Here is a 23,664-nt window from a genome sequence, read left to right on the forward strand (position 1 = left end):
ATTTAATAAAAATTGATGATTTCCTGTTGTTTTTAACTGGATTTTTAATCAATAAAAAATGTCTATTATAATTACTTCAAAAAATGTATTAAAATTTTAATAAATAATTATAATAATATTAAAGTTGTATAAGAAAAATTGAAATCCTGCTTGTGGCTAAAAGTTTGGGCTGTCACCTGCAGGTGCACGTGTGATTCCATTCCTAGTGTTAATGTCCCTTCACTACTCTGTTGGTGCTTTGGTTCAGTGGTGAAGAAGGGAATTGATGCTTCTTCATTGTTGGTATTTAGAAGGAGCTCCTTCTATTCTGTATAAAGGAATGCAAAACTCTTGTTTTGGTGTTTTGTATTGTTGGGTTTGTTAGTAGAAGTCGTTTTTAGGCGACGTTGTGCATTTCCTTTTTGTTTGACTGACCTTCTGGTTAGGTTTTCTTTTTGGTTTAATAAATTTGAACTAGGCTGAGAAAAAAAAATCATCTCAAGCTTATAAACAAATGAATTTCATGGCGTAGCAACTTAATAAAATTCATTTCCCATTTTCAAAAAAAAAATCATTTCCTATAATTCCATAATATTCATGCAGTATTTTGGTAATAGATTACTTTGAAGATCACAATTTTGGGAGGAATAATAAAATATTCTCAACATAAAATACCAAAAAATATAATTAAAAAACTGTAAACCGAGAAATGCCTAAATAAAATTAGATTTATGATATAAATGCATAAGCATATTTTAATAATCATTACAATCATTATTATTATTATTATTATCGATCACTAAAAATATATATATTTGACCATGGTAATTAAAATTATCTACAACAAAATATATAAGGATATTTTAGTTGGCCGTTAAAACCGTTATCACTCTCACTCACTATAATAAACGCATATCTTGATCGATAAATTGTTTGAATAAATTCACAATTATATTTTAATTGATCATTAAAATAAATTAGATTTACAATATAAATGCATAACGATATTTTAACAACCATTAAAATCATCATTATTATCTATCACTAAAAATAATATATATTTGGCCACAATAATTAAAATCATCTATAACAAAATATAGTAAGGATATTTTAGTTGGCCGTTAAAACCTTTATTACTCTCACTCACTAAAATAAACACATATTTTGATCGATAAATTGTTTAAATAAATTCACAATTATATTTTAATTAACCGTTAAAACAAATTAGATTTATAAGATAAATGCATAATGACATTTTAACAATCATTAAAATCATTATTATTATCTATCACTAAAAATAATATATATCTACAACAAAATATATAAGAATATTTTAGTTGACCGTTAAAACCGTTATTACTATCTATCACTAAAATAAACACATATTTTTATCGATAAATTGTTTAAATAAGTTCACAATTATATTTTAATTGAAAATGCATTATGATATTTTAATGAACATTAAAATCATTATTATTTTCAATAAAAAATTTTTATCCATAACTATTTACAACAAAATCTATAATAATATTTTAATTGACCGTTAAAACCGTAATTATCATTGATCACTAAAACTAACATATATTTTTATCGACCGATTGTTTAAATAAATTCACAATGATATTCAGTTATTTTTTTCAACTATGCACAGCTATTATTATTATCCATATTTAAAACCCGCATTTTCTAAGTATTTTTAATATTTAAAAATAAAAATATATATTTTGATACATTTCTAAATCCAAACAACAATATAACTTCAAATTATTCAATAAAAAATTAAGTATAGCTTATATGGAAGTATCCGTGGCATGATTTAGGTAACTAATTGCTTTAATTATTAGGGTTTGAGGAGTTTCAAGTGACAGAACATTGTTTTTCCATTTATGGACTGTGCCTTTATTACATTAAATTAGAAAGGTATTATTTACCTTTTTTAGAGATATGAATGACTCAACTTCATGAATTGAAAGTTTTTTAGAATTACCAAATTATCCAATAGTCGACTGGTTTTATGAGGGTAATTTGGTGTTTTCAGTGGGTTAAGGTTCGGCAAAGGGCATATTAAACTTGAGTTTTGCTTAAAACTACCAAAAAGCCAGTAACGGCAGGAACATCAATGAGAACTCCATATATGGTAATTAACATGGTTTTTCAGTATAAATAGACAGCTAAGGAAGCCTCTTAATCACACACAAGTTAAATCATTACAGGGTTAGTTTGAGTAGGTATTAGTGCAAGTCTTCCTGTAAGGTTTCAATTCCCCACTAATAAACTGATGGTTTTTTGTTTTGCAGGTGGATAGTAACCTTAGTGTGTTGAAAGCATGAACGGAAAGAACAAAATGATTGAACAGCAAAAACCTGCTGCTGGGTCTGGCTCTGGCTCAAGCTCAGCCTCAGCATGGCCAAAATATTCCATCGGTGCCAGTGCTATTCCTACCCGTTTCAGCTTCATGAAGCCAGCAAATCTTCCTATCTGCCCTACTTCATTTAACGGTGTGAACCCAAAACCCTATTCCATGAATCAGGTTGGTGGTGCCGGTTCCAGTGCTGGGGCAAGTAGCAGTGCAACTAAGACCAGTTTCATCCAAGGGTGCCATTCCTTTGCCGTGGGAGGTGAAAAAACCAACACAGATAAACCCCCAATGCCTCCAGTGGAGAACTCTGCCAGAACTGAGGCGGCCAATGTGGATGTTGCTCAGGTTCGTGGGGGTCATCACCCGGAACAAAACATGGACCCCAAAAAGCTTAAACGGTCAGTTCTTTTCTTTAACCTACCTATATACTTCCTTTTACTCTAATTTTTGTCGAACAAGCATTTACTACTACTCTTTTGTTTTGTTGTATAGGGTCATTTCAAATCGTCTCTCTGCTCAGAGATCAAGAATCAGGAAGATTCAGCGTCTCTGTGACATGGAAAAGAAGGTGCAGTCTTTAGAGGTAAACTTCATCTCTCTCTACCTTCCCTCCATATCTAATTATTTTCTTCCATCCATCAACATCTTAAACATTTTCAGACACTAGTTGCTGTGCTCTCCTCTAAAGTTCAACGAGAAAAAGACAAGCATTTCTTGCTGCGAATCGAGCAACGAGAATTGCGGGAACGAATTGAAGCTTTCGCTAACCGCGAAACTATGGTGGATGGTAAAGCATTTCAAGTCTCCTCATTTCACTGTCAAAACTTTTGTCTTCAACTAAAAAAGATGGAACAACATCAATTGTTAAAGAAATAATAATTGACGACAATGATTAAATTAAATAAATATAAATCGTATACAATTGTATAATATGAAGCTAAATTGATTTTATGTTGGTGTAATTGGATCTGTCTTCCTACATATAAAAATCACTCTTATATGCATCTGATATAAGTATTGGTTTTTTTTTTTTGGGGGGGAATGCAGCTCGAATCGAAAAGAGAAGAGCGGAAGTAGAAAGCCTGAGGCAACCGCAGTTCACTCCACAACAACAACAAATGCAGGTGCAGACAAGGCCTGTTTGGGAACAAGGACTGCCGACTGAGCAGAAGATGAATCCTTGTCCGAATAACTCCGGATTCGGACAAGCCGTGTATGCTAATTCAAATCAAGGTAAAAAAGAATTCGGCTGATAATATAAACCCACGTATTATTTTCACCATCAATATATTAAAAAAAATAAAATTTAAAATGGTTAATAAAAAAATCACAAAAAAAAAAACCGAAGGCGAAATGAAAACCTTAAAAGCATCGCTGGCCAATATATTAGCATCGTAAACATTTGAGGAGTCAAAGTGTCACGCATGCTTGGAGGTATTTGTCAGAGGAAATGATTGATATATCTTTCCATGCAGTTACCTCCGTTTTGTTTGTTTCTCTGCAAATTATTCCTGCTCTTTTTTCCCTTTAATTTTTAATTTACATTTCATCTCAATTCCTATCTGCCTAATTCACATAAAATTTAAGATATTAAGATCGTTTATTTATCTTGAATCAGTCATTTTCACAAATTATTTTTATCATATATACCATCTAAATAATTATCTCTGTCAATTATAATTTTACTTTCATACTTTATATCAATTTTTCATCCCTAAATTTCATGTAGAATCAATAATTGTTTTCTCTCCACTTTATCAACACATTTTCATATTTAATTGTATAATCATACTTAACTTTTGATTATAGTTTTAGGATTCATTCCAAATGATCTTATATAATTTTATATACAACGTTTTAATTTAATTTAATTTTCATGAATTATTAACATAATTTTTATATATCATCATTTTGACATACACAAATAATCATACCTATTTAATATAATTTATCTAATATGAAAATAAGTTAACCTGTTCATTTTTGTAATGAGAAGGAAAATATATACATGCAAATGGAGGGCTATATTTTAACATGAACAAATATGTATGTATGTATGTATATATATTTGTTGTGCAGGTGGTGGTGGAGACGGAGACTACATGGGGATGGAGATCAACAGGCTGAACCAACTTAGCTTGCATCAGAAAAATCCTGGGGATGTTATGATGCCTGATCGGCAAACCAGCGGAGGACAGCTCCCAAATGTGGGGTTGGACCAATATGGAGTGGGAGAGCTGCAAAATCCATCCCTCTGTGAACCAAACCCACAGCAGGATGGAAGCTATGACTCGGACATAGAAGAGATAGAGCAGATCCTCAACTTCGATCCTCGCAATGGCCTCTTGTGAACTCATGCTTCTTTCAATTGCATGCCAGCCCTTTTCTCCTCAATCCTTTCGTTAATTTCCTGTTGCATGTCTGTCTGTTTTTCTTTATTTCAATTTTTGTTTTGTTAGGAAAAAGAATCTCATGAACTTTTATATGATTTTAATAGTGAATACCTATATCATCGTTGATTTCCTTTAAATTTTGCTTCTATGGATGCCATAAGTATTAATCTTGAATGTGAATGTAGGATGTATATATTTTGTAAACTTTTCTTATCACATCATTTATGATTCCTTTCCAATTATTTATTGACATTTCAGTAATTTTTTTCATGTCATTGACATAAAATTTCGATAATTTTTTCCTTTAAACCTCAAATTCTAAACCTAAACCCTTAAATTTTGAACCTTGAACTCGAATCCTAAACTCTAAATTTGGAGTTTGGGGTTAAAATTTTAGAGTCTAGGGTTTATTTATTTATTTAATATTTACTCTAGAGAATAACTTATATTAAGATGATTTTAAAAATTTTAACTTTTAGATATCAATAAATAATGATACCTCATTAATTTTTCAAAGATATAAAATTAGTATTATTCACTCACCTATATTTAATATATTCTCCAATCCAATTTAATTTTAGTTAAAACAAATAATTCAAATTATTAAAAATAATGTTGTATGTGTTTTATTTTAAGTTTCTTGATCTATTTTATAATTTTTTCCCAAATTTAAAATTAAAAAAAACCTAACCTATCGAAATTGAAAAGAAGAAACTGAAGCTCTTAGTAGCCATTTTACCACTAGTTTCTTCTTTTCAATTTTAATAGATTCGTTTTAGTTTTTTCCAAAAAAGGAATCAATGTTTTGATAGGTTGGGAGAAGAAATTTATCAAGAAACCAAAAGTGAAAAGAAGTACTGCTAATGCCTTTTTCTTCAATACATTCAAATTTTTAAAATAATTTGGATTACTTGTTTTAATAAAATTAAATTGAATTAGAGAAATATATTAAATATTGTCCGTTAAATATGACTAATTGTATAAGTTTTAAAAATTAATGATTATTTTATTGATGTTATTTCCTTCCTATAATTGTGTTCCTTCCAATCTGTATTATACGACCATTCTGGGTTTACTTTTATATATCTGATTCAAGCCATAATTTACTAAATAACCAAAAGGTTACTAGCTAGACGAGTAAATGTGTTGGTTTTTTCCTCCCAATATAGCTGGGAAAAAACAAAGACTGATGGTGCTGAAGAGTATCATGGAAAACAGAGAACAATAAAATACTTAGACAAAACTTGGCCTCCGAGTAAAGGCAATTCAAATTTTATTGCAAAATTTTAATGAGCGTGGAAAATAGACTGCATAAATCATGAATATTATATTAACCTTTCGCCTTACTTCTTACTCTTACTGTCAGACACCAATCTAAGCCTTAATTTAGATATGCAGTGTGTTTTTTTTTCGGTCAGAACAAAAAATAAATAGAAATTTTTAAAATTAATTTATTTTTACGAAATTATGTATAAATTTATTTAATAAAATATTAAAATTATTTACCATGTTTATTAAAATATTTATTTTTAATTAATCAATATTGATTTTATAATCATAAAATATATATAACTCCTACTTTATAATAATAATAAAGAACAATCCATGTCTTACATGTGTATATATCATCAACACAAAATAAAAGATTAAAATTGGTAAAATAAAAATAAAAACAGTTTTGACTGGGGTAGTTTCTTTTTCATTCCAGTAGAAAATTGGAGTTGCCGAACGTGCCTTGTTGAGTGTTTTTGTGTCGTTTAGATGGATGAAACTATATATATATATATGATATGGTTATTGCTCATAGATGTGATATCGTAAGTAAGCTTTATGTATGTTGACAAGTACTTTATTTTAGATTTAATACGTATTTATACAATGTGAGTTCGTCTATCCATATCATATAGTCTCATAAAAGGATGCGAGTACGTGAACTCATAGCACTGCACAAACTTAAAATGTGAACGGTGTAAAATTCAACCTAGACTCAATTGAATTACTAATCGGTAATAAGAAGTCCAAACACTCAAAAACTCCACTAAAAACATTCACACATATTAATTGTTGATAAAAGGGAGCTAAGAAGAAGATAAAATATTTTCCTGTACAAGTACCAACAAGATCTGACTAGAATTCTCTGGAGTTCATATAGTCAGATCAAGGGTACTCGCCAGTTTAAGATACCTTGTAGAATCATGACCTTCCTTCAAGTTGCTCCTCTTTGAGACCATGTTTACATTCAAAGAATACATTTCAGTCTTTGAAGGAGAAGATAAAGACAAAGACAAATTGCTATTTGCAGCTTCTTCCTCATTGCAAGTCTTTCTCCTAACTTCTTGCCCCATCTTTGTGCTCAGTGACAGGCTCAAATCAAGGTCCTCATCATCGACTGCTTTTCTTTTGGCTACCCTAACTTGTCTTTCTGCTCCTCTTCCGGGCCATTTGTTTGGAAAAGAGGGAAGAATCAGTATTGGCTGCACTTCTGCACAATCATCAATTATATCTTGAAACCCTTCTATTTCCCTAACAGGTTGCTGACTGAAGATGGGGTTATTATTCATGTAGAAAACCTCATTCCTTGCTTTTGAACCAACTTCTTTAGTCATGTCTGAACGGCAGAAACCGGCTCTCCTTCTACAATTTATGCGATTTCCAGCAAATGCACTCCATGAAATATCACTATATATAGATATTAATGACAGAGATGTTAGCCATTAGGCTTAAAAAAGAGCTAAAAGCTCAATCTCTCGAAGCAACACTAGTCAGGTAATTTAATACATTCTATACCTGATCACTCTTTGATCTTGAAGCATGGACTGGTACCGAAGATTTTGAGAACAGTAATTTACACTTCCCAAAAGATGCCTGTTGTTTACAACTGTCATACTCATACATACAATGGAAGATAGGTCAAGTATTAGAAATTGAAGAAATTAACCCAAAATATAAATTTTGCATTTTGTATGACCAAGACTTGTACCTTGACCCTTATCATCAATCTTCTTGCTCCGATACATCTATATGCTCAGTCACCAAAATTGTAGAACAGTTAGAATTATTTACTATCTTCTGTTAATGAATTTAATGTTTTATGTTTTAACACATACCTGCAAATGACTCTTGACATGAGCAATACTAAGACCCTCGATGTTCATTAGTTGCAAGACCAGTTTTGGAGTTGCTCCTACACCAAAGATCATATCAAAATAATTAATGGGTAAGTAGGATCTTAACTAAAGGTATGAAATCAATCTCCCCCAACTCCCCCCCCCCGGAAAAGATAAACAGAGAAATTCAATGATCTTACTCTCTTGACCGCCAAGTCTCTCCACGGCTCGAACAAAACAAAGATGAAGTTCAGGGGTCCATCGCAGCCTAGGCGTCTTTGATCTTACATATGGCCGCACCCCACTTGAAGCACTTGCCTTCTTCTCACTGCTGTTGCTTGGGCTTGCAGTACTATTTATAGTCTTACTTATTCCATCATCAGCTTCCTCATCTTCATCCAAGTTTAGTGGATTAATCTTGTGCATGATTGATCTTTCAAGATGGATGCCTTGTGAAAGAAATACTAAGACAATTCAAGTACAAGTGATCAAACAGGTTTTAGTAATTCCTCCACTTGTTTCGTCTCCAAACGGCCGTATTCTGAAAAAGAAGGTTCCATAGCGTTGAAGAGTGTAGAGCTGGTTTTCCAAACTCATCCAAATAGAAAGTACAAACCCTAACACTCAGCCTTGGTGGAAATGTATTTTTCTATATACACAGTGGACCCATATCTTATTCTCTGGATGATTATGACCCATATATGCATGTCATGTCATGCATATCCATGGATGCGGTCATGACCGAGAGTAGTACTAGGCTACTAGCTAGATGAAATTATATGGGGGTAAAGAAAAAGTTTTTAAAATCAGGCAAACAAGAAGAAAAATATTCATGAAGTAATTATATAGTAACTAGTAAATGCAAGATAAGCTACATATATTTTTGCTTTATTTTTACAATTCCTTGATGAAAGGTAAAGCTTTGTTTTTGTGACAGATTTAGGCACTGTAATTTGGTGTTTCTTAGCTTTGTAGTAACAGCCCTCTTTTATCTTTAATAAAACCTCTTTACCCAAGCTAAAAGAACCCTGTACAGAGACTAGAAATGGTAAGGGTGTTAAGGAAGACTGTGCTGTCGATTCTTGCTGTCGGTGGTCACGGATCTGTGTTTGTCCCTTACCAATGACCGCTCCTAATAAGAACAAATTAAGTTTGTATTTTTTTATATTTTTGTCTTCTCCAGAGATTCTTTAGTCTTTCCTAGAAGATAATAATTTGTAGTATATGATATATGATGGTTTTCGCTCTACATTGGACTCAATGCTTTTCAATGTTCTTATCAATTGTATTGGAGGACATCACAGCTTCCATGATCGCTCTTCTATGACCACCACGAAACTTTTGATGGTTTTTATGTGACGATTCTGTTTCTCTTTTTTCTTTTTAACTTCTTCCATGAAGAATTCTGATTTTTGAGGAGATTCTTCTTCAAAAGTTTTCACATGGCATAATGGCCAACAGATACCGGAGGAGACAAGATAACCAACTGGAAGCTGACTATGATTCGATGAGCAACTATACTAAAAATATATATATATATAAATGAAATTGCATAAAGTTATGCAAAAAAATATTATTGCAAATGATGCATATATATATATATATATATATATATATCCATAGATAAGAAATGAAAGATATTTTGCTTGGATTAAAAAAAAATTCCAGAAAACGTTCAAAGTTGAGAGGGTCTGTTTTTAGGGGGTGGGGAGACAAATGGAGGTCTCCAGACCTGCATGTGAAGATCAAAAAAGGACAAGCCAGAAATCATAGTTTGATGTGCTTATTGAGATTGAGAAGCTTAGATCAGCGGAACTGTAGTAAGCAACGGTCAGCTCCTACTGATCTCTCCCCTTATTTTAATCCATGGGGCATGGCAGGCAGGATGTCAGCTACAGTACACATAATATACTACATGGGAATACATAACTCTTTTTATGTGGATCAAACCAATTTCATGGGATGAGTGTGTTTGTCTTTTCTCTACCCATCACCTTCCCATGCATGCAACCATGACCATGATTAATGCACAAATTATTTGCTGGACCCAGCCTAAAATGCTTTAAATACCCAGCTCAAGTTTTTTTGCTTTGTAAATCCTGTCCAACGGGTAGCATGCAAAGACCCAAAATCCATTTATGTGAGGGGGGAGTCAAAATCAGCCTAACAAGTGACCCAAAAAAATCAGGCTAGAAGAGATAAAAAAGCGAAAAGGACTATTGGCCTCTAATCCAAACCTAGAGGCAAATCCATAAAAATTGAAAATTGAAGTGATGATTACAAAATTCGCTGATAAGTCGATGTTCGGAGTTGGGACACGTCTCCCGCTGTAAACACTAAAAAATTCGACCAAAGTCACTTCCTTTGTAGCGTTCTGCCCTTCTCTGCTGGAGTTGGTGAGTCGAGTTGCGGCCTTGAAAAAGAAAAACACTATTGCCCTTTTCATACACCAACACCACCCAATCCCCACACCTCTTCTCTTCATCGCAATTTATTTCCCCCTTCAATTGAGCTCCACACCGTCTTTTCCCCTTTCATGGATTCCTCTTTGGTTTTCGTTTTCCCTTCAGCTTCTCCGTCTGTAACTACCCTGGGTTTCTGCATGGATGCCGAGAAAGCGTAGGAAAATATAAGAAAAGAGGAATCTTTTGGCTCCGGCAGTTTGAAAAGTTTTGTGTCTCTACCACTTTCTTCAATTCAATTATCTACGCAACCTGACGCTTCGCATACCCCACCGATGGCTTTTGCTCGTGGGTTCACCTCGTTGACTGAATTATCTCTACCTTTTCATCGGCACCGTTTTCTGCCTCCTCAGTTTTATCAAACTTTCTTTTCTAAACATAGTCTTGGAAGAATTTCAACTAGGATCTGTAACCACCAAAACCCGAACTTTGTTCTTAGAAAAAGAAAACCAAAATTTAGGAATTTCACGTCGGTGGAGTTGGACCAATATGTAACGAGTGATGATGAAGATGAAATGAGTGAAGGCTTCTTTGAGGCAATTGAAGAATTAGAGAGGATGACAAGGGAGCCCTCTGATATTCTTGAAGAAATGAATGATAAGTTGTCGTCGAGAGAGTTGCAGTTAGTTCTAGTTTACTTTTCTCAAGAAGGGAGAGATTCTTGGTGTGCACTTGAAGTATTTGAGTGGCTCAAAAAGGAGAATAAGGTTGATAATGAAACAATGGAACTCATGGTTTCAATTATGTGCAGTTGGGTCAAGAAGCTGATTGAAGGAGAGGGTGATGTGGATGATGTGGTTGATCTCCTTGTGGACATGGACTGCGTGGGGTTGAAACCGGGTTTTAGTATGATTGAGAAGGTGATTTCGATGTACTGGGAGATGGATAAAAGGGAGGGGGCTGTTGTGTTTGTGGAGGAAGTTTTGAAACGGGGAATTTCATATGAAGATGATGATGGTGAAGGACAGAAGGGAGGGCCGGCTGGTTATCTTGCTTGGAAGATGATGGTATGCTATCTTAAGCTTTGATTATTAGTATATAGTTATACTAGTTTGTAAGTTAGAGATTGAATTTGCTGTTCCTTTAGTGTAATAGGCAAATGATTGAATCAAATTTGCTTGTTATTTGCTGATTGAATTGTTTTTCTTCGTTGCTACTATTGTTGTTAGCTTGTTTATTTTCCCTTCTTATTCTTGTAAATAATGGTCACGGCTGTTTATGCTTAACCATTTGTTAGTATTTCTAGTTCTTGTTGGTTGCCTGTATGTATGGTTTACAATCGGGTTGGAAAGCAAAACTATACTTTAACCACCATGTTCTTTGGTCGGGGCATTATTCTTTTTGTGTGCTGAAACCATACAGCTGAATGTTGTGGTTTCTTAATTGGGCACCATCGTTCTTCATTTTACCCTGCACTGAAAGAAAATTCTTAATTTCTCACAGTTTTTTGCTATTCCATATGTATCTCTTACTGTAGGATTTTTTTTGGATTCTATGTCAATAATCAATTTACCTCTGTTCTGCCAGGTTGAGGGTAACTACGTGGATGCCATCAAATTGGTGATCAACCTTAGAGAATCTGGGTTAAAGCCTGAGGTTTACAGCTACCTCATTGCAATGACAGCAATAGTCAAAGAGCTTAATGAATTCGCAAAAGCCCTGCGGAAGTTGAAGGGTTTTGCAAGGTCTGGCTTGGTTGCTGAACTTGATGTGGAAAATATAGAGCTTATAGAAAAGTATCAATCTGATCTTCTTGCTGATGGAATAAAATTGTCTAATTGGGCAATTCAAGAAGGAAGTTCTTCAATTAATGGGTTGATTCATGAGAGGCTTCTTGCTATGTATATTTGCGCCGGTCGTGGACTTGAAGCCGAAAGACAGCTGTGGGAAATGAAGCTTGTTGGTAAAGAAGCTGATGGGGACCTTTATGACATTGTTTTAGCTATCTGCGCTTCCCAAAAGGAGACTAGCGCGATATCGCGGTTGCTTACTAGAATGGAAGTTTCAAGCTCTCCACGTAGGAGGAAAATTTTATCCTGGTTATTAAGAGGTTATATTAAAGGAGGGCACATTGGCGATGCTGCAGAAACATTGGTTAAAATGCTTGATTTGGGTTTATATCCAGAGTATTTAGACAGGGTAGCTGTTCTGCAGGAACTGAGGAAAAGGATCCACCTGCCTGGAAACATTGTAACTTATATTAATCTCAGCAAACGACTATATGATGCGAGTTTGATTGGACCTTGCCTTCTATATCTGTATATAAAGAAATATAAGCTTTGGGTCATAAGAATGCTTTGAAAGCTGAGGAATGGAATTTTTATTATACTTTTGAGTGTCATGTATTTACTGGAAAAGCATAGGAGTTTTATGAACCTGAATTTTAGATAGCAGTATAAGGGTGCTCAGATATGCAGACCAACTTTGAACACTAGAAATACATGGTGAGCATTTTGTTCTTTGGGTCATTTAAATACTTGTATAGATTGTGCCTACTGTATGCGTAATGAATTATTTCCTCTTAATGTAAGTAATGAGACCGCCTAGTGCTACAAGTATGTTCTTGTATTAAGCTTCTTCCTTTTATCCCTTGAATGTACACGTACATATTCGCTATTACATTACCCTACATGTTATTTATCATCAGCTTATGATCTGTTCTGTTGTAGTCTAACCATTTTATCTTTACCTTAATTCTTTGGTAGTTGTTACAGCTCTTGCTAGAACAAGCTGTGTTTCACGTTAAAACAGCTACGTCCATAGCATTCTAATGGAACTATTTTACCACAACCACGCCCTCGGGAGCTTCTCGTTATTTACTTAATAATGCTTTGTTTGGTTATTAAATGTTCTTCTAGTAGAGATTACTGCTGTGGCGTGAAATTTGCCGTCAGCTAAGCTCCAACTTAAGCGATGCAATAAGTGGGGTTGTTCAGGATTATTGACAGTGTGGCTCACCTACATGAATATGTTACTCTTTCTATCTTTGGCCTATGAGATCCTTTTTTTTTACCGTACGAGCAGTTCTGGAATCTAGAGTTGTGGATTTACTAATTTTTGTCTTCGGAAGATTAGACTGAATCAACCAGACAACTGGTTGGCGGGTGTTAGCCAGAGACAGCGATGACTGAAATTACAGTAAAACATTGAACTGGTAACATCATCGTGTGGCTTCACTTTGGAATTTATCAACCATGTTGCTAAGAGGGGAGGTTTGGTTTCAGGCTTTCCTCTACAGAACTTAACAAGTTCTATGCCAAGGTTCCTATAACATCTTAATTTAACAGTTCAGGATTGATGCAGATATCTCAGATTGGGAATACAGGAGACAGAGGGTAGAGAGGTAGAGAATCAACCTTTATTCATCTCCCAAGTTGCTACTGGAAATTATACAACCCACTTTAGCATATGAATGAACCAATGAGGAAAACGAAAGAACAAAAAGAATGGGGAAGTAGCAACAAGCCAAGGCTCACTCGCAAGTCTTCATCTCTCTCAATTATATACAAGGAAAAAAAAAATCATCTCTCTTACCAGGCATTGGGTTAGAGAAACTTGAACCTACCCGAAACTCGAACCTACCCGAAACTCCACTGCTTCGAAGCCCAACAACTAAAAGGGAAGGGGAAAAATTAACTTTATTCAGGTTTCAACTTGCTTCTGTCGACAGGATTTCAAGCTCAGCCCACCAAAGGGGAGATAGTTTTGGCGTTGCTCCCTCAGGTCCCACTGCTGTTATCTCTTTTAAATTAGCTGCGATTTCTCTCATTGTTGGTCTCTCTTTTGGATCAGGATTAACACAAGTTTTAATCACTTCAAACAATTTCTCCACCTCATCTTCCTGGAAATATTTAAGAGTTAGATCCACCATTTCTTTCAAGGGTTTATCCCTTTTCAAGTAGTCTGAGGCCCAATCTGCAACACAGCCATTGTCTACTGAATATGGGATCCTACCGGTTATCATTTCAAACAATATTACCCCAAAGCTGTAAATGTTGCTTTCTGCATCTGCTGATTGGGATTCTAAGAGCTCCATGGTAGTCAATCCCGCCTTGGCTGCGGTAGCATTACTCAAGAAGCTGAAATCAGATATTTTGGCAGCATAGTCTTCAGTCAGATACACAGAGCCAGACTGCAGGTTTCTATGGGCAATAGGAGGAGTTAGCTGATGCATGTGCTCGAGGCAGTATGCTATTCCCATGGCTATTCTTAGTCGCATTCCCCAGTCCAAGTGCTCGGCTTCTTGTACTGCATGAAATCCAAAATTCAGCATCATCCTGGCCATACCTCATTTGGAGCATACTCGTCTTATGATATAGATTTAAGTTAAAAGTACTTACTGTGTAGATGCTCAAAGAGTGTTCCACTAGGAGCATATTCAAAAACCATCATCCTTGTGAAAGGCACATTTTCTTCGCAATAGCCTATGAGGTTCACAAAATTCTTGTGGTTCACTTTAGACAAAGCGTCTATCTGAAAGAATGAAAATGAATTTGACATTCCGAAATGATCTAAAAGATGTTCAACACTAGAGTGACTAACAATACTGCAGTACCTTGTTTCTAAAGTCTGTTTCTAAATTCTTTGACCAATCTTCACGAGATGCAACTGCTGTCGATGTTACGGCTACTTCAACCCCACTTGATAAAGTCCCCTTGTAGACTGTACCGTCAGAAAAGGTACCAATTATATTGCTAAAATCCTCACAAGCTGCTTCAAGTTCTGATCGCTTCAGTTTCGGCACACCTGAAATACAGACGTTAATACAAGAGAAATGCAGATCTATAGACTATGCTGATAGAGAGATGTTGGAAAACTCCAACCTTGTTTCACCAAAGGAGAAGTCCAATCCAAAATTTTGTACCAAAAGGTGAAAATAGTAGTTTCTTTTTGCATAAGATTTCAATATAAATTGCTTACAAGAATGCTATGTTGATCTACAGAAAGTTTCAGCAATTTTTACTAGGTCCTCAGACACTTAGAAAGCATGGAGAGAGATTATAGAAGAAAGAAAAAAGAAATGCATGGAGAGTAGTCTGCTAAAAAGGAAAGATACCTGTGACAAATGCCTTCCGCAGCTGACCACTCAATCCTGTGGCCCAAGGTTTGACAGTAACCACCTTACTGCTTCGGAAGAGGAATATGCCAAGGAACAAAACCAAAACAAACAAGGATCCCCCAATGCTTGCAATCAACATTATAACCATATGATGTTCTGAATCAGACCTCTCATCTTCTATTTGGCTTGGAGTTGAAGCAGGGGAATTGGCTGGGGCACTGTGTGATTGTGGTGGTTCTGAGATAAATACTGGTGGTTCTGCTGGAAGTGGTAAAGCTGGAGCCGGTGCTACTGCAGGTGAGACTGATGGTGAAGGTGAAGGTGAAGGTGGAGTAATAAAGTCACTGGAGGGTGATGCTGATGGAGGTAAAAATGGTGCCCCCAAAGGAGATAGAAATGGAGACAATGGTAATGGTGAAGGGGACGTTGAAGGCAAAGAGACGTGATTATGTGCAAGTGAAGGTGGCACAGACGGCTGGGAACCTCTTTTGTTGGCCTTGTGTGCCTTGGAGGGATCTAGCAACTGCTGCAGCCGCCTCCAGAGAGCTACATGTCTTGGCTGGGCGATGTTCCTAAGAATGAGAAGATATCATGAAGCAAATGGGTAATAATAAATAAGGAAATGAGAGTTTGCTTAAACTTGAGAATTGGAGCCATGAAAGATATAAAGAAATACAAAGAATGAGAAGATATCATGAAGCAAATGGGTAATAATAAATAAGGAAATGAGAGTTTGCTTAAACTTGAGAATTGGAGCCATGAAAGATATAAAGAAATACAAAGAGACAGATCCTATAAGCCTCAAAAACTCTTAGACTTCTTTCTCTGCATATAGTTCTTCAAAACTAGAGAATCTTAATGGAGATTGATTGTTTTCATGTACCATGTAAAATGAATTATGGTTAGCTTTGAATAGTTCCACGGATGAAGGGATATTTTTATAAATACGCAATTTTTCAGGAAAGCATTCTTTGCCTGGATACCTGTTGTTTTTTACCTTGTAAAAAGAATGAGACAAGTCTAGACAAGACCCAAGGTAATTTTCTTCCAAAGGTTATTAAAGATGCAATGTCGTTTGAAAATAATTTTCTTGAGTTAGATCTCTAAGCTTCTGAATAGTTGCACTTATTTAGAACACTAATAACTTGTTTCTCTTACAAAGTTTTAAGATGGATGGTGATGCATCACACGCTTAAAGGAAATGGAAAATTTCATGTCAATGTTTAATTGCTCACCGATGAGGAAAATCTCTGCTTTCACAAGACGGTCTAGCAGCTGCATTATTAATTAGCTGGTTCTCATCTACTTCAAATTTAGAAAGCATCTTAACCTCAGCTGCCAGGCTGCCAAGAAACTCATTGTTGTCGAGTAAGCTGCAAGAAATTGGAGAAATGAGGAGTAAATAAAAGCTCCAATAAATAAAATCTGAATGGAAACAATCCGAAAAGAGGATCTTACAGTGTTCCCAAGGAAAGGTTATTGCAAAAATCACGTGGAAATGGTCCACTGAAGTTATTGCATCCTAAATCCAACACCTCCAGCTCCTTCAATTCCCCAACTTCTTTAGGAATGCTTCCAGAGAAAGAATTGTTGCGCAATATACTGCAATAGAAAGTAGAACTAAGAAAATGAGCGTGATACAGGTGATTTATCCAACTATATATTGATCAACGAGGGAGGCTTACATAGATTTTAAGTACACAAGCTTCCCAACTTCGGGTCCCAGGCTCCCAACAAGGCAAAGATCTTTCAAATTTCTGCAAGAAGCATATATCCGAGTTCAGGACAGAAATCATTCATAGTTTACAAATTTCAGTGGTGACAATTATCCAGAACATTAACAAGGGAGACAAAGAAAGAGCCCTCTCATTTGTGATTATATGACAAATGTGAACCTATTGCTTTCTGGATTTGCAGAGCACAACACTTCGAACAAACGAAAACAAAGAGTGAGGAAATGTGAGAGAGAAGAGAATAACTGATTAACTCACAAAATAACTACTTTTCCATGGGAGCACTTCACCCCGAACCAAGAACACGGATCAATTTCTCCATCATTTTCCTTCCAGTTTGATAAAGCGCCAAAAGGGTCGCTCACCACTCTCTCTCTCAACCTCAGCAGAGCCAGGCCTACAAATTAGTATACAGATGAAACTCTGTTTAAGGCTTTAAGAAACTGTGCTTACAGGCAAAGCTCTAGCCATGGGATATATTCTCTATATATAAATATATACCTTCACCGTTCAAAGACGAGGAAACGCTCATATTCTGATCAAACAGTGATAAAACCAGCATGAACATCATCCTGAACTTGAGCCTCTTAAACCCCCACTGTCCGTCCATGTCCAAAAGATTCTTCGAGCTTTTTCTATCAATCTTTGACAGGGAAAAAGGAATATAAGACATAAGATAAGAGGGCTTCTTGGAGTCTGCTGGCTGCTAGCAAATTTGGACAAGAACAGAAGAAAGCGCGTATACATACATAGCGGTGATCAATTAATAAATTTTATTAAAGCCGGGCAAGTAGTTTTTGTAAGTTAAAACCGACATCAATTTTTGTTAATTTTCCCCCACGTACATGAAAAGAAAGAAGAGAAGAACAATTTATGGAGATCAAAGTCACGGTTCTAACAGCGAGAGAGAAAAAAAGAAGAAAGAAAATGGAAGTTTGGAATTCACTGAATTGTCGTCTTGTTGGTGGATTGACTCTCCATGCGTTCTATATTTATAACGCCGTCCTACGAAACCTTAATCTTCCCATGTGCCATGTGCTTCACACATGCTCAATATTCTTCTTTTTTCCTTTTCTTACTCCTACACCTAAACCTTCTTGTGGTTTGTTTTATAACTTACAAGTCTCTGAAAGATATTGATACTGAGACAAGAAAAGAATTGACAGCCATAAAATTCAGGAAAGGTTAGAAACCATGATCTCCTCCTCTGTCTGCGCTGCTGTCTGAAATCTGAACCAACTTCATTCACCCTGATCTTAGGACTGGTGGTACAAAAAGGGCCAACCTTAATGGATCAGTTTTCATCGTGTCTGTCAGCTGTTGACATGGTCATTTTCATTACAAGCGTAACACCATTTCAAATTTCAATATCCGGCCTGCACAGCACAAACCGTTCGAACATAATATAAAAATCAATAATTCAACCAAAAGTTCCTCAAGTATTGCAAGGTGGTGTGTCACCATATAATATTTATGTATACAATATATTTATACCCCACTTGTATATATATTGCCAGATAGATCAAATAAAGTAGTCAACTCCCAAGATATTAGATGAAAAAGAGTAGTAAACAGTTAGATATGCACATGTGAAACACTAATTTAATGCACCATGATAGGAGTAGTGATTGGAGTGTGGAGAACATGACTTTGAAGCCAAGTTCCAAGGGGCGTGAAGGGGTATTGTCTTCCTAGTATGAAAGATGAGAGACAGAAAATGATGTTTAAGCTTCTATGAAGATGAAATTTGATTTTTCTGAGGCTAAGTTTTACTTTTGCGATTGTCATTAACGTGCTTTTCTTCTGATGATGATTGTAACTTTTAATTTGTTTGATAATGATGAGGAGATCATAGATCACAAGCATGCTTCTTACCCTTCGTCTCTACATTTTGTTTGGAATTTGAAAAAAAAAAAAAAGCAGCTACTTGGGCTGTAGCAATTTTGTTTCTTTCTATACGGTCAAGTTTGAACCAGAACGTCAACTTAGTATTTGAGCTTTAAAAATCATTTTACCACTAAACAGCAGTTTAGTTTCGAGTTCGACTATGATAAATGCTAAATGCAGTAAGAAAACCAAATCAGGAAATTGATTTTTTTTGTTAGGTTTTTTAGCTTTGTTTGTTCTAAGATTTGGAATGTTTCTTTAATACTCTGGTTAGTACTAAAAAGAGGTTTTAAAATGGTTACTTTATGAGATGTAATTTGGAAATTTAAAGGCAAAATACCCTTTAAGAAGCATTTGGTGCACCACCCACTGTGGAGGACACTTAAACGAGGCAAGAAACTGACATTCCACCGTACAAAAACTAAGAATGATGTTTTTGTTTATGTTAGGGAGGAGGTGCTGAGGGAGTAGCATACATTTGCAAAGGGCTTGTAGCATGGTCTGAATGGTGGACCATAATAACATTAATTACTTAAACTTGAATGCTGCTTCTAGTCCTAGGTGTTGGCTTATGAGTAGAGTCGGAGGCATCATCCTTTTTGTTTACCTTCTAAAAGAGACCCTGGACCAAAAGAATACCCAACTACCTTTCAAGCTCTGACCCTTCCTGTTTCACGTGAAATTGAATTTGTGATGACAATTTTTTACAGTTTCCTAATAGGCAAGCATAAATAATTAGCAAAAGACCAAGACGATGGAAGGCCTGACCCAAATTTTAAGCAGATACGAAATGGGCTTTCTTAACACACTTGAAGTAATTTCCAACATCACAAGTCATGATGATTTTGGTTTGGAGGCAATTCAGCCAGCCATTGGCACTTGCGGGTAAATCTAGTCCATTCGCTCAACTTCCATGATTCATTCTGTAAGCATTCAACCCCTTTTCCTCTGGGTATTTATGAACCAAAGCCTTGGACTATTCCTTGGAAAAGTCCATTTGAGGATGTCAGGTCAGGACTATTCTTTAGCTTTGCCAACTGTATACACTTGTGCATATGGTCTACATGATTTTTCCTTTATATTTTTTTATGGCAAATTGGTGGTTATTTTATCCCAATAATACAAAAATATTTACCAAACTAATATATGTTTTACAATACTTACCAAATTAGTATAAATTTTGTTGGAGGAGAGAGAAATCGGTTTGGTCAAACCGATTTTGACCTTTTTAATTCAATAAAAATAGATCTTTTATGAATGTGATAGATAGACTGATTGATGGATGTGTCCAATTTTTTCTTTTTTACAAAAGCTTTTTAATATTTTTATAAAACTATTATTTCTAATATTATAATATTATCTATAAATAACTTATAATTTATAACGTTATGTATTTAAGACAATATAATTTAATTCAATAATATTACAAAATTTAAAATTATAAATTTAGAATATTAAATTTACTTAAATAATTAAAAATAAAACATACTTCAATAATATTATGAACGAAAATATCATTATAAATCAATATTTTAAATATTTTAAAATAACTAAAACATGATAAGTAAATATAAACTAACATGAAATAATATTATAAAAGGATGTCATTTTAAACAAAAAAAGCATACTTCAATTTATAAAATTATAATATTAAACGTCTATATTTTGTTTATAGTATCTTAATTTAAACAAAAAAAACATATAACAACCGTGGCTACGATTTACGAGCAATTAATTCATGTAAGTTCGTATTTTCTTATCATGTTTTAGTTATTCAAAATATTTAAGATTTTTATTTATAACGATATCTTTGTTCATAATATTGTTGTAGCATTTATAACTTACTTAAGTAAATTTAATATTCTAAATTTATAATTTTAAATTTTATAATATTATTGAATTAAATTATATTGTCTTAAATACATAATGTTATAAATTATAAGTTATTTATAAAAATATTAAAAAGCTATTGGGTGAAAAAGGGAAAAAAAAATTGGACATATCCATCAGTTAGTCCATCTATCACATTCATCAAAAAATCTATTTTTTTATTGAATTAAAAAAATTCCTCCAACAAAATTGGTATTAATTTGGTAATTATTGAAAAATATATATTAGTTTGATAATTTTTAAAAACTGTTGGGATAAAATAACCCAGATTGGTTTGAGGATAGTTTTTACTGGAATGGTCAGGATTTCAGGTTTGGGTTGGGTGCCTAGGATTCATTGGTTGATGAAACAGCTTGAAAATGCAGTAACGATGGCAAACATTTGGAATGGATTGGATAGCTTGTCATGTCTCTTTTCCTTTACCCTGCAAAGCATGCGAGTTACACAATCGTTTTATTTGTTTATTCGTATTTTTGTCAAAAAAGCCTAGTCTCCCATCCAAGAATTTTTTTTATTAAGATGGAATTTTCTTCTATCTAGGGTATAGCACTGTAGATTCTATTTATCTTCTCCTGCTTTGTCATTAGGAAGAAGGGTTTTTCTTTTAAGAAAATAGTGATTTTAGTTTAATTTCACATGTTGGTATTTTTAATAAGTAGGTTAACATCCTTAACTTTTACATTGCTAATTATGTATAACCATTTTCAAGTTTAGTGATTTTGACGATTTCTTTAACTATTTCCAAATTTAAGTTGTAATTAAATATAAATTTCTAAGTTTACCTTTTTCTTCACTGACAACCCTTACATCAATCATCATTTCCATCCTTTTATTCTTCATTAATGTTTTCCTCAACCATATTTGGGATTCGTTCCTTTTTTCTATTAGTATTTGTCCGCTCTCTTGCTTTTAGCTTCTATTAAACGGTGTAGCGTATATCCAATTGTCACAGATCGGATGTTGATTTTTCTCCCTTATGGCCCAATAGTTCGCCATAGTCTGCCCTAAGCTTCCGTGATCGCATAACATAAATCTGGCAACTGTTCATCCTTCAACACCACAATAATTGGCCTTTTCTCATGTTTTTTAAGTTTATATCATGATTTAATACATAAATAATCAAAATACAAATGTCTAGGATCTCAATTTTTGAATGGTGATTAAATATAATCGTACATAAAAAAAAATAGTGGATGTGGATGGGAGCCAAACCCTTTGAGTTTCAACCCTCATGGCGAAGGATTCTCCACTCTCACAATGACTTTAAGTCTGATAACTCCCCGCCCCCACCCCAGCTTATATTGTCATTTTTTTCCCTACTGAATCAATAATGATGGGCTTTTTAGCAATTTTCAACATATTCTCATTTGTTCTTTGATAGATTAACATGTTATAGACTTGGACCCAAAATTTATATAATAAAATCGATGTCCTCTGAATTCCCATTAAGTGATTGTTTTTTAACATAAGGTGACAAATCACTATTGACCATGAAGAGTTGCTAAGGACATCTATCTTATACTTCTCATCCGTGAAAATTGTGCACTTTCGAGCTCTTTTTCAATTGGCTATGCTCTTTTAACAATGGCATAAAGAAGGCTGAAATAAATTACCTTAACGAAAGTAACATTCCCCGTTAAGGAAAATTCACATAATCTTTCATTGATAACAACATAAGTCTCAATGTAACACCCCAAACCCGGTCTAAACGTTATGACCGAATCTAGCGATGTCACATTGTAACACCCCTTACCCGTATTCGACACCGGAATAGGGTACGAGGCATTACTAGAACACATACACTTGTAAACGTATTTAACCGAGTTATAAAACTTCATCTAAATTAAAACTTTCAAATTATTAACATGATTTTATAATTTTTCATAATATATCCTCAAAATATTATATTCATAATAAATAGGACCTACGAGACCCAATACATATTCATGCAATTCACAAATCTTAACAATTCAATGCTTCATTTCCATTTCATTCAATTCACAAATTTCTAATGTTCACAATTCAAATCATTAAGTTCAATACTAATACGTATTTATCATTTAACTCAACGTTTATTGATTATACCATTCATTAGCACATTTATGAAATTCTCAATTTTTGCAATGAAAATATCACTTTAGCTTATATAATAACATCAATTCAACTCATCATCCTGGTATAAATTCACTACCACTTATCCATTTACTATAATTCTTTTGGGCCCATTTGTCACTTACCATCCTTAATAAAATTAGGGAAAGGTTACGAAAAATTGAGTACTTCACTTCCATTTTGCCATAGTATAACTATGGTTTTGCGTATGATCACTTAGCACTTTTTGAACCCATAGTCCTGCCATGGTCTTACACGGATCACATTTATCACTTGTCACTTGTCACCGATCAGTTAAGTGTAGCTAAAGCTACCACTTATCACTTGTTACTTGTCACTGATCAGATAAGTGCAGCTAAAGCTACCACTTATCACTTGTCACTGATCAGAAGTACTCAAATCCGACGTTCTGCTCAATTTGATCATTTATTCGGTTTTCGTATTGTTATTTTATTCTCAATTCATTAACAAATATATGTCATCATACATTATATAATTCATGAAATTAACATGTAATCTTTAAATTTCAGCCATATGAACTTACTATTTCATTATCTTTCCACACTCGTTTCCTATGCACATCACACAAGATATAAACATATCATTCAACCATAGTCGCAAGCTAGTGTATTTAAACATAACTCTTTTTGGAACTAACCACATGATAAACCATTTCACTAGAG

The 23,664-nt window shown here is 34.3% G+C and overlaps 5 protein-coding genes across 5 annotated transcripts; 3 read left to right on the top strand and 2 right to left on the bottom strand.

The window, feature by feature from the left end:
- Positions 1–2,305: 2,305 nt before the first annotated feature.
- LOC128031927 (basic leucine zipper 34-like) lies at positions 2,306–3,503 on the top strand. Its single transcript, XM_052631582.1, has 4 exons — positions 2,306–2,736; positions 2,831–2,921; positions 2,999–3,201; positions 3,386–3,503. The coding sequence occupies exons 1-4, from the start codon at positions 2,306–2,308 to the stop codon at positions 3,501–3,503; spliced, it is 843 nt and encodes a 280-aa protein (XP_052487542.1).
- Positions 3,476–4,798, top strand: LOC105767597 (uncharacterized). The gene is made up of 2 exons (XM_012587171.2): positions 3,476–3,571; positions 4,418–4,798. The coding sequence occupies exons 1-2, from the start codon at positions 3,511–3,513 to the stop codon at positions 4,687–4,689; spliced, it is 333 nt and encodes a 110-aa protein (XP_012442625.2). The 5' UTR covers positions 3,476–3,510; the 3' UTR covers positions 4,690–4,798.
- Positions 4,799–6,701: 1,903 nt separating this feature from the next.
- LOC105767492 (uncharacterized) lies at positions 6,702–8,587 on the bottom strand. Its single transcript, XM_012587043.2, has 5 exons — positions 8,039–8,587; positions 7,839–7,915; positions 7,712–7,748; positions 7,519–7,609; positions 6,702–7,410 (listed from the first exon to the last, which is right to left on the bottom strand). The coding sequence occupies exons 1-5, from the start codon at positions 8,262–8,264 to the stop codon at positions 6,876–6,878; spliced, it is 966 nt and encodes a 321-aa protein (XP_012442497.1). The 5' UTR covers positions 8,265–8,587; the 3' UTR covers positions 6,702–6,875.
- A 1,516-nt stretch (positions 8,588–10,103) lies between these two features.
- On the top strand, positions 10,104–12,946 carry LOC105769214 (pentatricopeptide repeat-containing protein At2g30100, chloroplastic). Its single transcript, XM_012589693.2, has 2 exons — positions 10,104–11,307; positions 11,828–12,946. The coding sequence occupies exons 1-2, from the start codon at positions 10,576–10,578 to the stop codon at positions 12,599–12,601; spliced, it is 1,506 nt and encodes a 501-aa protein (XP_012445147.1). The 5' UTR covers positions 10,104–10,575; the 3' UTR covers positions 12,602–12,946.
- Positions 12,947–13,636: 690 nt separating this feature from the next.
- On the bottom strand, positions 13,637–18,462 carry LOC105769212 (inactive receptor-like serine/threonine-protein kinase At2g40270). Its single transcript, XM_012589690.2, has 9 exons — positions 17,594–18,462; positions 17,351–17,489; positions 17,045–17,116; positions 16,818–16,961; positions 16,595–16,732; positions 15,357–15,931; positions 14,856–15,046; positions 14,641–14,773; positions 13,637–14,548 (listed from the first exon to the last, which is right to left on the bottom strand). Exons 1-9 carry the CDS (start codon positions 17,763–17,765, stop codon positions 13,950–13,952), a joined length of 2,163 nt encoding a protein of 720 aa, XP_012445144.1. The 5' UTR covers positions 17,766–18,462; the 3' UTR covers positions 13,637–13,949.
- Positions 18,463–23,664: the final 5,202 nt, after the last annotated feature.

The sequence above is a fragment of the Gossypium raimondii genome, chromosome 5 (genome assembly GCF_025698545.1).
Source record: "Gossypium raimondii isolate GPD5lz chromosome 5, ASM2569854v1, whole genome shotgun sequence".
In the NCBI taxonomy this organism is placed as follows: domain Eukaryota; kingdom Viridiplantae; phylum Streptophyta; class Magnoliopsida; order Malvales; family Malvaceae; genus Gossypium; species Gossypium raimondii.

Excerpts from the sequence above, each read along its gene's own strand:
- LOC128031927 (XM_052631582.1), top strand. The coding sequence starts at position 2,306 with ATGAACGGAAAGAACAAAATGATTGAACAGCAAAAACCTGCTGCTGGG. Across the intron at positions 2,737-2,830 it reads GACCCCAAAAAGCTTAAACG|GGTCATTTCAAATCGTCTCT; the intron begins GTCAGTTCTTTT and ends TTTGTTGTATAG. Across the intron at positions 2,922-2,998 it reads AGAAGGTGCAGTCTTTAGAG|ACACTAGTTGCTGTGCTCTC; the intron begins GTAAACTTCATC and ends AAACATTTTCAG.
- LOC105767597 (XM_012587171.2), top strand. The coding sequence starts at position 3,511 with ATGAATCCTTGTCCGAATAACTCCGGATTCGGACAAGCCGTGTATGCT. Across the intron at positions 3,572-4,417 it reads GTATGCTAATTCAAATCAAG|GTGGTGGTGGAGACGGAGAC; the intron begins GTAAAAAAGAAT and ends TTTGTTGTGCAG.
- LOC105769214 (XM_012589693.2), top strand. The coding sequence starts at position 10,576 with ATGGCTTTTGCTCGTGGGTTCACCTCGTTGACTGAATTATCTCTACCT. Across the intron at positions 11,308-11,827 it reads ATCTTGCTTGGAAGATGATG|GTTGAGGGTAACTACGTGGA; the intron begins GTATGCTATCTT and ends CTGTTCTGCCAG.
- LOC105767492 (XM_012587043.2), bottom strand. The coding sequence starts at position 8,264 with ATGCACAAGATTAATCCACTAAACTTGGATGAAGATGAGGAAGCTGAT. Across the intron at positions 7,916-8,038 it reads GAGACTTGGCGGTCAAGAGA|GAGCAACTCCAAAACTGGTC; the intron begins GTAAGATCATTG and ends TCTTTGGTGTAG. Across the intron at positions 7,610-7,711 it reads GATTGATGATAAGGGTCAAG|TTGTAAACAACAGGCATCTT; the intron begins GTACAAGTCTTG and ends TGAGTATGACAG.
- LOC105769212 (XM_012589690.2), bottom strand. The coding sequence starts at position 17,765 with ATGTCTTATATTCCTTTTTCCCTGTCAAAGATTGATAGAAAAAGCTCG. Across the intron at positions 17,117-17,350 it reads CATGGAAAAGTAGTTATTTT|AAATTTGAAAGATCTTTGCC; the intron begins GTGAGTTAATCA and ends TGCTTCTTGCAG. Across the intron at positions 16,733-16,817 it reads AACCTTTCCTTGGGAACACT|CTTACTCGACAACAATGAGT; the intron begins GTAAGATCCTCT and ends AATTTCTTGCAG.